Genomic DNA, 16,311 nt, shown 5'->3' with positions numbered 1-16,311 from the left:
CCATTGTCCTATATGCCTACATAGTCTTGGTATAGCAGTGTCCCGTGTTTGATAGTCCCAAACCAAACTAAACACGACGGTACTGCATTATTCTATAAAGAAACTCAATCTAATTGGCATTTTGGGGCCCAGAGATTACACCTGTCTTCATTGGTCACGCTGCACTGCTGTTGCCACTTAAACACATGCGTCCCTGGGCTGGCCACTGATCCTCTCCGGGCATAATGGGCGGTTCGGGCCGACCACCTGCTGGAAGGTATCCCTTGGGACAGGGAGAGAACCAATATGTTCATTTTTAAGTCATACCTTTATTGAGTATAATTGGGTATTGTCTGTGAGACTGTGGGTTAATGCCAAAAATGTACCCAACCATCCTCCCTCTGAGCTATACAGTTGGTGTAAGACCAGGTCATTTTAGGGTTATGAAGAAAAACATGATGACCATAACCGTCATGTTGGTTAAATATGTGGTAATATAGCCTATTCTTCCTCATCACATTGCAGGAATGGATATTTTTCATTCTGCGCGCTTCCCAGCTGTTTGCTGGAGCGTGTAGCGGAGCATGTGGGCGGGCAGCAATGCACGCGCTGTACCGCCCTTGTGCTTGGAACGGGGTGGAGTTATGGGCAGCGCTTTTAGGAATGGGTCCGAAACATATTTAGTTAGTCAAGACAGTTACGGAGAAGAGTTGAAAACACCTGATGATCTCTTGGACAATCCGCTCCATATCTCATTTAAGTGTTAAAAGATAATCTACCTCGAATCTTGATTTTTGTTGAGTTTTGTGTTATTTCTCTGAAGCCTCTCCAGTTGTAAATCTCATATTGCTAATTTTTATAGAAATACTTAAAAATAACGTAACTAGGTGATAAGGAAACATTGCACTATATTTTTAATTGTTTGTATTCTACTATTTTGCACTAAAATATTGGTGAAGATGCACACCACGCAGAAGGACACGACCTACACGAAGATTTTTGTCGGGGGTCTTCCGTATCACACAACGGATTCCAGTCTCAGGAAATATTTTGAAGTGTTCGGAGAAATTGAAGAAGCTGTCGTGATTACCGATCGACAGACCGGCAAATCCAGGGGGTATGGATTTGTAAGTATCAATATAGTATTTATTTGTCATAACTTTACGACACTTGCACTGTCTGTCAAATGCCTGCAATCTTTCAAATGGCAGCAAATCACATGTCATCGTTAAAGTGGGTGTTGGTTAGGCTAGGGAATTTCATAATATTTAATAGACATTGAAAAGTGTAAGTGTTTTATTGTTCATAAGTAGGCCTGTGTTTTCAGTTTGGAGCGTTCTATCATTGAAGATAACCGATAGGCTACATTACAACTTGTTGCGCCCTGGTATGTTCAGAATATGACTCTTGGGAAGACGATGTGCATGACGTCATCATTATGTCAACGATAAGAGCATTGATGAGAGAACGATAGGCTATACTATACAACTGTTTTAGGACCATGGTCCCCCCCTCTTTGATGCCATTTAGTTTGAAACACATTTATGTAAAAAATGATCCTGTAGAATCTGAGTTGAAAAGTTTTCCTTGGGTTTCTGGGTCAACTTATTTGAGAAAGACCTACCGCAGCCCCAAAAGCTCTTACATAGAGTAATTACTCTCAAATAGCATTCTTATAGTCATCAGCTCAGAAGCAGTTACGATCTTAATAAAGTAAGCTTGTCCTCAGCCAAGTACAGTGAAAAACTATGTACTGACATCGAGGTTAAATTATATAGAGTAAATAAATATCTGTGGATACAGAAGTCTTCTATCCAGTATCTCTTCTGGAAAACAAAGAAATAACTCAGCAGGGCCTAAGATCTCAACTTACTATAAAGAATGACGGTTACCTATATTTTATAAATATTGAGTGACAGTTGGGCCGAAATGTAATGTCCATATTTTCTCAAATGTTTTCCCCTTTGCTAATGAATGTGATCATTGGTGAATACTGATAGTTTTGATCATACTTTAACCATCCCCCTCACACTTCTTCTTCACCACCTTAACCTGCTTCTTCCCTATGCACTCTCCCTCTCTGTGTGTCCATACAGGTGACGATGGCTGACCGCTCGGCTGCAGACAGGGCCTGTAAAGATCCGAACCCCATCATCGACGGCAGGAAAGCCAACGTCAACCTGGCGTACCTGGGGGCCAAGCCACGGGTGATGCAGCCAGGTAAAAAATACCCCCGCCCCCGCCCACACACACACAGTACTTTATCAGCCACATGTCCAGTATCTTAATGTTCTGAGGACATTGAGGCTGTGTCCTAAAGAACATGCATCATGTCTGGTTCAGAATACCATCACGATGAGCTAAATGTTTATTTTAATCTGTCTGTCGCATAATTTTGGACAATTAATGTGTTCATTCAATACATGATTCAGGATGTTATTCAAATAACTTGTGTCTAGAATGTTCTGCATATCTGCGTCCCAAATGGCACCCCCTTTTCTCTATATAGTGCACTTCTATTTGTCCTGATGAAAAGTAGTGCACTAAAATGTAGCGTACTAAAATGGGCAATAGGGTGCCATTTGGGACACACTCAATGACATGAATAAGATCATCTTTCATTTTGACCATTCCACATCTCCATCCAGGTTTCACCTTTGGTGTTCCACAAATTCATCCTGCCTTTATCCAAAGGCCTTATGGGTAAGTACTGCAGCATCTTTGTGTTGAGGGGATGGTTGGGTGTTGATGAGAATACATTACAAATGACCTCATCATCATTGAGCTACTGTATATGAAACCTCACTGGTGTAACTACACAACATCTAAAGACCCAATGTTCCTCATTTGGCTAAAGTCTAGCGTTGTTAGACATGTTCATACAATGACATGTATGTTTATATAATCTGTTTATTTAATTGTTTTGTGCTTACTCTGATTTTTCTCCATACTTGCATGATAATTATGTTGAAACAAAACATTTCACAAATCCTCTTTCTTTTTATCACTGACTACAGTTGACCAAAATGTACATTTAAGGTTTGTGTGAGTGAAAGAGAAAGTGTGCGTTCACAGTATGAGTGTGTGTGTGTGTGTGTGTGTGTGTGTGTGTGTGTGTGTGTGTTATTTGTTGAATACAACTGATGGAAAGTTACAGCCTCAATGACTCAATGTTATCTATCTCTCTGGTCCGACAGGCTCGATATGGGTTAAGATAACTGGTGGTTTCAGGATTAGTGCTGTGAGCATGTCACAGATCAGACCAGGGGAATTACCTGTAATCTCAAACACACACAAACAAGCTCAAATGGTGATTATAGATGCATGTATGTTGATTTTAAATTTTGGTTTTGAGTTTAAATTTGTTATTTTGAATAGCAATTAGAGCTTTGTGTGCTGTTTTACTGTTATGAAGTGGTGTTGATAGCTAAACCGTGTGTTTTCTATTTAATGAAAAAAACATGAATTTAAGATTTTTGGGGGTGTTCTTTTCCATTTTTCTGGAAGAATGTGGACGTCAGTAGGGAGAAAGTTTTAAAAGTTTTTTTTACATTTCTTTATTTGATTTGATGCTTTCGTGCTGTAGCTTGTTGTTGACCTTTTCTTTGGTAACAGGATGTTCTTTATATGTTTTTGGATGTCTTGTTGGAGTGAGTGATGATTTGCAGTGTGATTTAAAAAAAAAAACTTCCCACCACTCACCCCTACTCCAAACTGACCCCACCAAAACCCATCAACTCATTGCTTGCATGTGTCTTTTTTAATAATTCTAGCATTAACACCTAAACTCTCAAACTCACCCTCTCTGTCTCTCTGTCTTTCTCTCTCATTCTCGTATTCACTCTCTCATTCTTGTATTCTCTCTCTCTCTTTTCTCTCTTTCTCTCTCTCTCTCTCTCTCATTCTCATATTCACTCTCTCTCTCTCTTTCTCTCTCATTCTCTTATTCACTCTCTCGCTCTCTCTCTCTCTCTCTCTCTCTCTCGCTCTGTCTTTCTCATTCTCGTATTCTCTCTCTCTCTCTCTCTCTCTCTCATTCTCATTCTCATATTCTCTCTCTCCCTTTCTCTCTCTCTCTCTCTCTCTCTCTCTCTCTTTCTCTCTCTCTCATTCTCATATTCACAATCTCTCTCATTCTCATATTCTCCCTCTCTCTCTCTCTCTCTCGCTCTCTCATTCTCATATTCTCTCTCTCTCTCTCTCATTCTCATATTCACTTTCTCTCTCTCTCTCATTCTCATATTCTCTCTCTCTCTCTCTCTCTCTCTCTCTCTCGCTCTCTGTCTTTCTCATTCTCATATTCACTCTCTCTCTCTCTCTCATTCTCATATTCTCTCTCTCTCTCTCTCTCTCCCTCTCATTCTCATATTCTCTCTCTCTCTCTCTCTCTCTCGCTCTCTGTCTTTCTCATTCTCATATTCACTCTCTCTCTCTCTCTCTCATTCTCATATTCACTCTCTCTCTCTCTCTCTCTTGCTCTCTGTCTTTCTCATTCTCATATTCTCTCTCGCACTCTCTCTCTATCCCTCTCTCACTCTCTCATTATTTCTCTCTCCCTCCATCTATCTATCCCTATATGGTATACTTCAGGCCCTTACGACTCTCAGGAGAGCTGCTGTGTCTCATTCAGAGATAATGATGTCTGTTCACAGGAAAGTAATCTTTGGAAAAATGACTACCAAGGCACATGGGATGAGTACATATACAGTGCCTTCGGAAAGTATTCATACCCCTTGACTTTTTCCACATTTTGTTAGGTTACAGCCTTATTATAAAATTGATTACATTTCCTCATCAATCTACACACAAACCCCATAATGACAAAGCAAAAACAGGTTTTTAAATTTTTTTTCCAAATGTATATTGCAATATATACTGCAATATAGACAAGTTATATATATATACATACAAAATAATAATAATAATATCACATTTACATATGTATTCAGACCCTTTACTCAGTACTTTGTTGAAGTACCTTTGGCAGAGATTCCAGCCTCAAGTCTTCTTGGGTAACATGTTACAAGCTTGGCACACCTGTATTTTGGGAGTTTCTCCCATTCTTCTCTGCAGATCCTCTCAAGCTCTGTCAGGTTGGATGGGGAGCGTTGCTGCACAGCTATTTTCAGGTCTCTCCAGAGATGTTTCGATGGGGTTCAAGTCTCGGTTCTGGCTGGGCCACTCAAGGACATTCAGAGACTTGTCCTGAAGCCACTCCTGCGTTGTCTTGGCTGTGTGCTTGGGGTCATTGTCCTGTTGGAAGGTGAACCTTCGCCCCAGTCTGAGGTCCTGAGCGCTCTCGAGCAGGTTTTCATCAAGGATCTCTCTGTACTTTGCTCTGTTAATCTTTGCCTCGATCCTGACTAGTCTCCAAGTCCCTACCACTGAAAACATCCCCACAGCATGATGCTGCCACCATGCTTCACTGTAGGGAATGTGACAGGTTTCTTCCAGATGTGATGCTTGTCATTCAGGTCAAAGAGTTCAAACTTGGTTTCATCAGACCAGAGAATCTTGTTTCTCAGGGTCTGAGAGTCTTTAGGTGCCTTTTGGCAAACTCCAAGTGGGCCGTCTTTTGCATTTTACCGAGGAGTGGCTTCCGTCTGGCCACTCTACCATAAAGGCCTGATTGGTGGAATGCTGCAGAGATGGTTGTCTTTCTGGAAGGTTCTCCCATCTCCACAGAGGAACTCTAGAGCTCTGTCAAAGTGACCATCAGGTTCTTGGTCACCTCCCTGACCAAGGCCCTTCTCCCCCAATTGTTCAGTTTTCAATTTAAGAATGATGGAGGCCACTGTGTTCTTGGGGACCTTCAAAGTTGCAGACATTTTTTGGTACCCTTTCCCAGATCTGTGCCTCGACACAATCCTGTCTCAGCTATATGGACAATTCCTTCGACCTCATGGCTTGGTTTTTGCTCTGACATGCACTGTCAACTGTGGGACCTTATGTGTGGTGTGTGCCTTTCCAAATCATGTCCAATCAATTGAATTTTCCACAAGTGGACTCCAATCAAGTTGTAGAAACATCTCAAGGATGATCAATGGGAACAGGATGCACCTGAGCTCAATTTCGAGTCTCATAGCAAAGGGTCTGAATAGTTATGTAAATAAGGTGTTTCTGTTTTTATTTTTAATCCATTTGCAAACATTTCTAAAAACCTGTTTTTGCTTTGTCGTTATGGGGTATTGTGATGTCATTATGGGGTATTGTGATGTCGTTATGGGGTATTGTGATGTCATTATGGGGCATTGTGATGTCATTATGGGGTATTGTGATGTCGTTATGGGGTATTGTGATGTCATTATGGGGTATTGTGATGTCATTATGGGGTATTGTGATGTCGTTATGGGGTATTGTGTGTAGATTGCTGAGAAAAAAACATATTTAATCCATTTTAGAATGATGCTGTAACGTAACAAAATGTGGAAAAAGTCAAGGGGTCTGAAGTCGTTCCGAAGGCTCTGTATCTCCACACTGAAGGATATATTTTTACTAGTTTAGTTGATGCAAAACACCTTACTATCGTGTGTTTGTGTAAGTATGTGTGTGTCCTGTTGTGTGTAGTCCAGTGCAGTGGTACAGCAGTGCCCCACAGTCTCTACTGTGACACAAACAAATGTCTGGATGCCACAGCCTCTGAAAAAGCTTTCGTCACATGGGCTGCAGCGTTAAGGAAAACAAGCTTCTCCATTGTGCCACACAAAGGCTGGAGTGCTGACGGCGCAGTCGTATGAAGTGTGCGCTGGGGAGCAGGGGGCTAGGGCTCTCTCTGTCATGTCAAAATCGTCCGCTCTTTAAAAACAGCCCAACAGATGCTGGCTAGAGGCCCCGGGGTGGTTTGAAGGGCCACAGGCATACATAGATACAGCTGTGGTAGGTCAACCACTTCTATACATTATAGCCCAAGGCCAGAGACATAGGGTATGTCCCAATGCTACCATTTTCCCTATATAGAGCACTACTTTTGACCAGTGCCCTAATGAAACATAGTGCACTATGAAGAGAATTGGGTGCCATATGGGACACAGCCATAGAAACAGCTGTGAGAGGGCAGCAACCAGCTCCTTGGCTATCACCACACTATAGCATGTAACAGCACCAACCCGGTCCATAATTGTTATTATAGCACCATGCTACCCCTCTACACTTCTCACATTTAGTTAAGGCCTGGCTCCTCAGATAGCAGAACGGTTTTAATGGGGCAGAGAACAACAGGTGTGTACCCCCCCCCCCCCCCCCCCCCCCCAATCGATGATGTCACCCACATGGTATGTGATGGGAACAGACCTTTATTTAGCCTGAACTTTACCAACCACTGATCGGCAGGACTGCAACGGTCCAAACACAGGAAGATAATATATTTACATAGAGCATTGAGAAACATAGTAACCTTAGTATTTTTTTACCTCACTTGTATCCATAGGGAAACTAGGTCATTTTAATGGGAGTCAGAGGGTAGACAGTGCTTCCCATGCTCAACAGTGATACAAACATGATTTTGTGTGTGTGTGTGTGTGTGTGTGTGTGTGTGTGTGTGTGTGTTTGAGTGTTAGGTGACACAGCATTTGCCAACATAGAAGAGGTTTATGCTGTTGGAGATGGAGAAACAGGTTGTGGTCGTCTAATGTTGAATGGGAGAGATAAATAGTAGGAACGAAGGAGGGAGAGAGAGAGAGGATGGGATAGATAGAAAGAGAAAGTGAATAAAGGTAGGGTGGGATTTAATCCCAGATTACTTCTAGGGATGGGAACATTCCACAGTAAGATGTATGTAGGATGATAGGCAAGCAGAAAATAGCTGGGGCCCAGCCTCCAGTCTCTCCTGTCAATCATAAATGAGGCCAGGCAACAAAGAGCATGTCTGAGACCAGATCCACATTAAAGGAAAGGCTTCCTGCAGTTACATGACTACTTATGGAAACATACTAGTTTGTACCTTGCCTATACTGGACTATGATATATTTCTAAAAAACAAACAGGGATGATTCTCTCTTGGGCAGAATGATCACTTCTAACAGTCCAATTTAGGCTTACGAGCATGGGCCATTTTAGCGTCTGTGTCTTCTTCAATCTTTGTATGTGCCCAAATTGCACCATATTCCCTATATATTACACTACTGTTGGGCCCCGGTCAAAAGTAGTGCACTTTAATGGGAATATCGTGCCATTTGAGATGCAAGCTTTATATCCAACACCAGCATGTTTCACCACCATTGAAACATACAAATTGAATGCTGTTGAATGCTCATTCTCTACAATTGTGAATGTGCTACTACAGAACACCTGAATGTGTGTTGTAGCTCTGCATAACATGTAGGGTGTCCACCCTTTCTGCACAGAGTGGGTGAAAACCCGTTTTGGTGATGAAATTTCACCCATTATGTTATAAAATACATTTTACCCAGACAAATATGATTATTCATGCTCTGAATCGTTCAGTCTTTATCTAACATTTCATAGGATTTAACATGTTGTGGCATGTCTGCAAAGTTGTTTCCGTGGGTCGCAAAAAGCAGAATTAGCATAACACGAGCTAAATTAAATTTAAAAGTCTCTGAAAATAAAAAGCTTGCGGTAATCTCAGTGCTCCGTTAACATTTCACAGAGATACGCTTGTTTTTGTGAGAAATAATCGAAAAATAACAGCAATTTCGCATTTATATGAGAAGTTTATACTAAAAGATTAAAATACTACGTAATATCTCAAAATCAATATCTATCTTACCTCTATATTGTTTAATGCCCTGCCGATTCGATAATCAATCAAATTCAATCAAATTTGATTTATAAAGCCCTTTTTACATCAGCCGATGTCATAAAGTTCTAATCCAGAAACCCAGCCTAAAACCCCAAACAGCAAGCAATGCAGGTGTAGAAGCACGGTGGCTAGGAAAAACTCCCTAGAAAGGCAGGAACCTAGGAAGAAACCTAGAGAGAAACCAGGCTATGAGGGCTGGCCAGTCCTCTTCTGGCTGTGACGGTTGGAGATTATAACAGAACATGGCCAAGATGTTCAAACGTTCATAGATGACCAGCAGGGTCAGATAATAATAATCACAGTGGTTGTAGACGGTGCAACAGTTCAGCACCTCAGGAGTAAATGTCAGTTGGCTTTTCATAGCCGATCATTTAGTTAGACAGCAGGTGGGGTAGAAAGAGAGTCAAAAACAGCAGGTCTGGGACAGGTAGCACGTCCGGTGAACAGGTCAGGGTTCCATAGCCGCAGGCAGAACAGTTGAAACTGGAGCAGCAGCACGACCAGGTGAACTGGGGACAGCAAGGAGTCATCAGGCCAGGTAGTCCAGAGTCATGGTCCTTGGGCTCAGGTCCTCTGAGAGAAGAGAGAGAGAATTAGAGGGAGCATTCTTAAATTCACACAGGACACTGGATAAGACATGAGAAATACTCCAGATATAACAGACTGACCCTAGCCCCCCGACACATAAACTATTGCAGCATAAATACTGGAGGCTGAGACAGGAGGGGTTGAGTTCAACGGGAAAGTGAGCCTGTCAGGTAGCCTTCATTCTTGCACAGCATCCAGCCTAGCTGAGGCGAAAACATCTTCCTTATTTGTTACCACTTAGTATCTCTGGCCTCCATTGATTTACTCAACATCATTTTGGCCATCCCACAAGGGTAAAACCTCTAACGTTTGAACGGATTGTGATAGAGACATGAGGTTTGCACTATTGGTTTTCTTAGAGGATTATCTACACAATACGCAACACATTGGTCAAAATATGCCTTTTTGATTTGATAGCCTATAACATGTTTCATATGTGGTGTGAAAGAGCTTCTTTTTGTGTAAGTTTTCTCCATACTGTAAAATATAATAGTGTCGAAAATAGCATTATGAAATACCTGTTTGACCCCACGGGAGAACATGACTGGGTAGCACTCTATTCCCTATATAGTGCACTACTTTTAACACGAACCCTATGGGAATGCATCCCATGTCTTAATGTAGCTGTTAATGGGGAGGCACAACAATATCTACTTAACTACGGAGGCCAAGGGTGTTAGTTGAGGAATTTACCAAAGTGTCTGAATGTGTTTAAATTCTTCTCTCTGCGGTTTAGAATGGGTAAGGCAGTCTGGGTGTTTGTGTTGTCTTGCGGTGGATACCGCATTTTATATTTTGTTGTGTCACCATCCTTTGCGTGCCTGTTTGTGTGTGAGAGTTTTTCTTTGTAATCGCCCTTGTGTCTCATGTTGTGTGAGTTTGTTGTGGTCTGTGTACATCCACTGTGTGTGTGTTTGTTGTGTTGTTTTGTGTCGTCCAGCCTGTGTGTGTGTGTGTGTGTGTGTGTGTGTGTGTGTGTGTGTGTGTGTGTGTGTGTGTGTGTGGTGTGTGTGTGTGTGTGCACGTGTGTGTGTGTGACTCCAGCCTGTGTTGTGACTGTAACACTGTGCTGAGACAGAAGCGTGCTAGCAGGCCAGGCCGAGGCATCTGCCAAGGATGTGATGTCATAGGAGCACCTCTAACCTCTGACCCCGTTTAGTTTATTTCCTTTTTGTTTCTTTCAGTGAGTGGTTGTGGTTGTGGTGTGTTGGTGATCTATGTGGACTGTGTTGACATTTCTTTTTTTTGACGCCTGTGTTTGTAGACTTGCTGTTGTTTTTTCCTGCTTCCTCTTTGGGGCTAGTGTTTTGCGATGTGATTGGTTGGGTAATGGAGTCCTGACAATAGGGTTGCCACGATAGATCTTGTCTTTCATTTCTCTTTTCTCCTCCTTCCATCCAGATTTCAAACTGAATGACAGTAAAAAAAAAGCTTCATCTCGCCATCTTGTTTCTTATTGGCTTAATTAATGTCAGTATATTTTAGGTCCAATCAAATGTTAGGTTGTTTCTCAAAAGATTTTAATGAGCTGTTGATGCACAATATTCCAGACTGTCAAAAATCCACACCAGACCAGAACTCATCTAAATCCAACATTCACAATTGATTAAATGGTGATAAGCCAATTCTAAAGTGATTGTGTCACTCATGATGTCATAACACTGATTGTTACTCATTCCTTTGAATCATGAATCATGAACTTGACTCCAGTTTAGTTTTGTCTAGTATTTTGAGGAATTTGATTCTTGATTTCCCCATCCAGGTCAACAACTTGAGTTTCCAATCAAATCAAATCAAATCAAATTTTATTTGTCACATACACATGGTTAGCAGATGTTAATGCGAGTGTAGCGAAATGCTTGTGCTTCTAGTTCCGACAATGCAGTAATAACAAGTAATCTAACTAACAATTCCAAAACTACTGTCTTGTACACAGTGTAAGGGGATAAAGAATATGTACATAAGGATATATGAATGAGTGATGGTACAGAGCAGCATAGGCAAGATACAGTAGATGGTATCGGGTACAGTATGTACAAATGAGATGAGTATGTAAACAAAGTTTCCTCCACCAAAACAATAATATAACTTTCCCATCATCATGCTAGCTGATAGCGCGAGAGAGAGCCTAGGGAGCCGAGCCTCACGGTCAGGATATGTCATGAAAGGCAGAATGTGCTCATTGTTCCTGATTGCTTATTTAATCAAAAGGTCCCCCTGAGTGCAGCTAGCCTAGCACCCCGCCCGGGGCTCTTTGTCTCAGCACAGAAGTGGAAACAGCCAGCAGTGTACTTTTTGAAAGCTGTCCAGCTGTCAAAATGACAGTGACATTTTCACAATGCCCCCCTCATCTCATAGACCTCCCTCCCTCCCTCCCTCCCTCCCTCTTTACCCCATCCCCTCCCTCCCCCTTTACCCTATCCTCCCCTCCCCCCTCCGCCCTCCCTTACTCTATCCCCTCCTAAATAGTAATGGCACCAAGGTCAAATCGACATGACAAATCATGTTCTCTTCTCTCTCCATCAACCAAACTCAATCCTGTAAAGTCAGCTAAGCTTAGTGTACATGGATTGTCTCTCCAAGATGGCGTTAATGCTACCAAACACTTCCTTTGCCTAAATCTCTTACAACATGTGATAGGCAGGCAAGGTCATTGAAAACCCAAAATGTCTTTATATCCCTTATCAGAGAACACAACCCCTCTGAGCTTTGAACACCTCACCATTTTTCCACAGAGATATCTCTATTTTGGCAACCCTATATCTCTATTAGCTACTAGCAGGTGTCTCCGTTGTGTTGCCGACTGGTGTTTTGATGTATTGGGGGGCTCTTGGCCGCAGTGTGGTTGGGTTGGCTGTGGTTGGTTCTGCTGTCAGGCTGGGGGGTTGTTGCTGTCTGTCGGTGGCTGTGTAAGGCCAGGTCTGGGATCTCTACCTCTAACTCCCTGTCTGTCTCTGTCCTGCAGGATCCCTGCTCACTATGTGTACCCTCAGGCCTTCATGCAGCCAAGCACCATGGTCATCCCTCACGGCATGCAGCCCAGTGCCGCCTCTGCCTCCACCGCCTCCTCCCCGTACATCGACTACACTGGAGCAGCCTACGCTCAGTACTCTGCCGCCGCGGCTAGCGCTGCTGCCGCCGCAGCCTACGAGCAGTATCCCTACGCCGCCTCCCCTGCGGCGGCCGGGTACCTAACCGCAGCCGGATATGGCTATGTTCAGCAGCCCCTGGCTACGGCCGCACCGGGTTCAGCCGTCGCTGCGGCCGCAGCCTTCGGTCAGTACCAGCCTCAGCAGCTGCAAGCAGACCGCATGCAATAGCAGCCACTGCAGCCATTGGACACAATGGGATGGGAGGCCCGCGGCCGGCCTCGGCTGATTGGCTGTGAAGAGGAGAGGACGATGAAGAGGAAGAGAGAGGGGCCGTGTCGGTAAGAGGGTGAAGATGATGATGATGATGGTGAGGTGGGAACTCCATACAGTAGCTTTCCAACTTGCTGTGTTTAAACCAAAAACTTTATAAATTCACAAAACTAAGTAAGGAAGGTGGATTTATCCTTATGATTATTATTGTTGTTATTAATATAAATATTACTATCATTATAATTGTAGTAGAGTATTTATTTCTAGAGGAGAAATGCAACAACTAATCACAGTGGTTGTAGCTTGGTGTAAAACATGACTTTATGTTCCATTGCTGTCATTAACATAGGAGAGAGAGAGCGTTCTCTTTATGGGACACTTAGACGTGTCCCGAAGTGCCCTTGCAACCTATATTTACTATCACATTTCGAGGGCTCTTGTCCTTCTGTCTTTTCAAGTGCATTGAAGTAAATTGTCTGATAATCAGGGAAATGTATCAGTTTCCAGTGTGTTAGTAAAGACAACCTCTGCATGTCAGGGAGTAGTTGAAATAACTGTGGAGAAAAGGAGAAGATTTGTAGCTCGTGTCACACGTTAAGAACTACCTTTTTAACTTCCTGATGCTGAATGTCCCTTTTTTGACTCTGTATCTTGACCTCTTGACCTATGCAAAGCAAACAATTTACCAGGAGACAAAAAAACTGCAGGAATAACCGAAAATGTCGTCAACTCTTCAAAGGGCATCACTAACAATATGAAGGCAACTCACAGAGAGAGAAAGAAAAGCATGTTTTCAGACAATGAGAAGCACCAAATCAGTTAGTCTCAAACACATGGCTGCATGCAAACACACGCACACACACACACGCATACACAGTTGCGTACATAGTGGTAAAGGTCAATGGGACCGGTCGTGCTCTCTGCCTCTGTGCAATGGGATCTAGTCAGAGAGAAAGAGAGAGGGAGGGAGAGGGAGAGAGAGAGGGAGCAGCTGGGGAGGGGGCTGGCACAGTTCGCCCAGCGCCACACAGACGGATCACTCTGGAAATAACGCATCACTTGTCCTCATTTGTTGAGCTGTCACATTTTAATCCCAGGGCCCATTTGGGAACTGTCTCTTCTCTGTCCTGCCTGCCTGGCCCTGTCAGCACTTCCACCTCTGTCCTCTATCCTCTGTCCTCTGTCCTAGAGCCGACCGGCTGGGCTGGTGTCAGGTACACACACACTTCCCTCCTATGCTAACCCTCACCAACCCCCTGGCCCTGTACCCACTCCTCACAGCCTCACCAATCCCCTGGCCCTGTACCCTGGCCCTGTACCCACTCCTCACAGCCTCACCAACCCCCTGACCCTGTACCCACTCCTCACAGCCTCACCAACCCCCTGGCCCTGTACCCACTCCTCACAGCCTCACCAATCCCCTGGCCCTGTACCCTGGCCCTGTACCCACTCCTCACAGCCTCACCAACCCCCTGACCCTGTACCCACTCCTCACAGCCTCACCAACCCCCTGGCCCTGTACCCACTCCTCACAGCCTCACCAATCCCCTGGCCCTGTACCCTGGCCCTGTACCCACTCATCACAGCCTCACCAATCCCCTGGCCCTGTACCCACTCCTCACAGCCTCACCAACCCCCTGACCCTGTACCCTGGCCCTGTACCCACTCATCACAGCCTCACCAATCCCCTGGCCCTGTACCCACTCCTCACAGCCTCACCAATCCCCTGGCCCTGTACCCACTCCTCACAGCCTCACCAATCCCCTGGCCCTGTACCCTGGCCCTGTACCCACTCCTCACAGCCTCACCAATCCCCTGGCCCTGTACCCACTCCTCACAGCCTCACCAACCCCCTGGCCCTGTACCCTGGCCCTGTACCCACATTTCTCACAGCCTCACCAATCCCCTGGCCCTGTACCCACTCCTCACAGCCTCACCAACCCCCTGGCCCTGTACCCACTCCTCACAGCCTCACCAACCCCCTGGCCCTGTACCCACTCCTCACAGCCTCACCAATCCCCTGGCCCTGTACCCACTCCTCACAGCCTCACCAACCCCCTGGCCCTGTACCCTGGGGTGGTGATGGGGGATGTAGAGAAGGGGGGGGGGGGGGGGCTGCAGGCGCTTGACATATGAATCTATGGGTTCTTAGTGTGCCTTACATTTGTATTGCTATTTAAGAGAGTAAGAAAGGAGATCTACTATTTAAGAGAGTAAGAAAGGAGATCTACTATTTAAGAGAGTAAGAAAGGAGATCTACTATTTAAGAGAGTAAGAAAGGAGATCTACTATTTAAAATATTTATTTTCAGATTGGACTATGTTCTATGCGCTCTAAGGACAGAGAATTAGTGGTGGTACTGTATTCATTTTATTATGTATTCATCTCAAGGTATATAAGTTATTGGGTAGATTTAGTTGTATTATAATTATTATTAACATACTCAACCAAAAATGTTAATGTAGGATTTATACAAGATACAATTCTGTATGTGCACTGTACAATTATACTTTTTGCCTTTTGAAATCTTAGAATAAATATTGGTTAGTTGAATGCCTTTTCTATGAAACCTTATTTAAATGCAGGCCTGTTTGCGTGCAGACTGTTACTCTTTTGTGTTTAGAACGGTTGGAAAAGACAAACAAAATCCTGACAAAAATGAGCTAATTGCTGCTTTATACATTAGAATGTATAGTTATTGTCATGGTTCGGATAGTTGTGCTTCTATTGCTTTTAATATACATCAGATGAGCTATTTTACACTGTTGGGAATTTTTATACTTGAACTATTTCTTACAAGGGAAAATATGAAAAATAAATGACAAAAAAAAACATTTTAAGGAAGCTTTTTATTGTCACTGGATTAAGGCATGTACAGTGTTATTTACTATATTTAAATGCAAAGGTCCTGTTGGTAGTAAAACTGTATTTCAGAATTTCAACACTATTTACTCTAAATTGAAATAAAAGGTTCTATATTTAAAAACAATACTGTTGTTTTTTTTAAGATGGATGTTGAATTGATGTTAAGTTGATGTCAAATTGATGTTAAATTGATGTTGAATTGATGTTGTCTTCAGGTTGGGTGTCTTTTTGTGGGCCTTAGTATGGAGGCCTGAGACAATTGATAGTCTGCAGAGCAAATTAGGTATGAAGCTGCCAAAGCTGTTGATGTCTATTAAACACCTATAAACAGACTTGCTGTTTTTTTGTGCAAACATAAACATAAAGCATAACCAAAGTTGTTAATATGGTTGTAAAACCTTTTGGGGGACTGGTGTTTAAAAACAATGTTCTTAGTTTAGTTGGTTTAGATAGCTGAGTACATTTCACTGTGTGGGTGGTTGTGCGTGCGAGTGACCACAGAGCGGCCAGTAGGTAGTCAGGAGCCTTATGGGATTACACACAAAATGTCCGCCGGGTGTCCGCTGCCTGGTGTGTTGCTGCTCTTCATTGTCTAACACTGTCACCCAAGGCCTCTCCACCATTTTAGCCGGGCCGTCGATGACATGGGACAAGCATTGACCTCACACTCAAACAAACCTGTCTGGAAGCAGAGAGTTAGAGAATGGAGTCCTCTGGGAAAGCAAATGAATCATTCAGAGGCTTTCTAATCAATAA

The 16,311-nt window shown here is 43.4% G+C and overlaps 1 protein-coding gene across 1 annotated transcript; it reads left to right on the top strand.

The window, feature by feature from the left end:
• The first annotated feature begins 613 nt into the window (after positions 1–613).
• rbm24a (RNA binding motif protein 24a) lies at positions 614–15,887 on the top strand. The gene is made up of 4 exons (XM_036953381.1): positions 614–1,106; positions 2,076–2,199; positions 2,628–2,682; positions 12,294–15,887. The coding sequence occupies exons 1-4, from the start codon at positions 939–941 to the stop codon at positions 12,646–12,648; spliced, it is 702 nt and encodes a 233-aa protein (XP_036809276.1). The 5' UTR covers positions 614–938; the 3' UTR covers positions 12,649–15,887.
• The last annotated feature ends 424 nt before the right edge of the window (positions 15,888–16,311 follow it).

The sequence above is a fragment of the Oncorhynchus mykiss genome, chromosome 18 (assembly GCF_013265735.2).
Source record: "Oncorhynchus mykiss isolate Arlee chromosome 18, USDA_OmykA_1.1, whole genome shotgun sequence".
NCBI classification, from domain to species: domain Eukaryota; kingdom Metazoa; phylum Chordata; class Actinopteri; order Salmoniformes; family Salmonidae; genus Oncorhynchus; species Oncorhynchus mykiss.
This window is presented reverse-complemented; position numbering and strand designations above follow the sequence as displayed.

Excerpts from the sequence above, each read along its gene's own strand:
- rbm24a (XM_036953381.1), top strand. The coding sequence starts at position 939 with ATGCACACCACGCAGAAGGACACGACCTACACGAAGATTTTTGTCGGG. Across the intron at positions 1,107-2,075 it reads AATCCAGGGGGTATGGATTT|GTGACGATGGCTGACCGCTC; the intron begins GTAAGTATCAAT and ends GTGTCCATACAG. Across the intron at positions 2,200-2,627 it reads GCCACGGGTGATGCAGCCAG|GTTTCACCTTTGGTGTTCCA; the intron begins GTAAAAAATACC and ends ATCTCCATCCAG.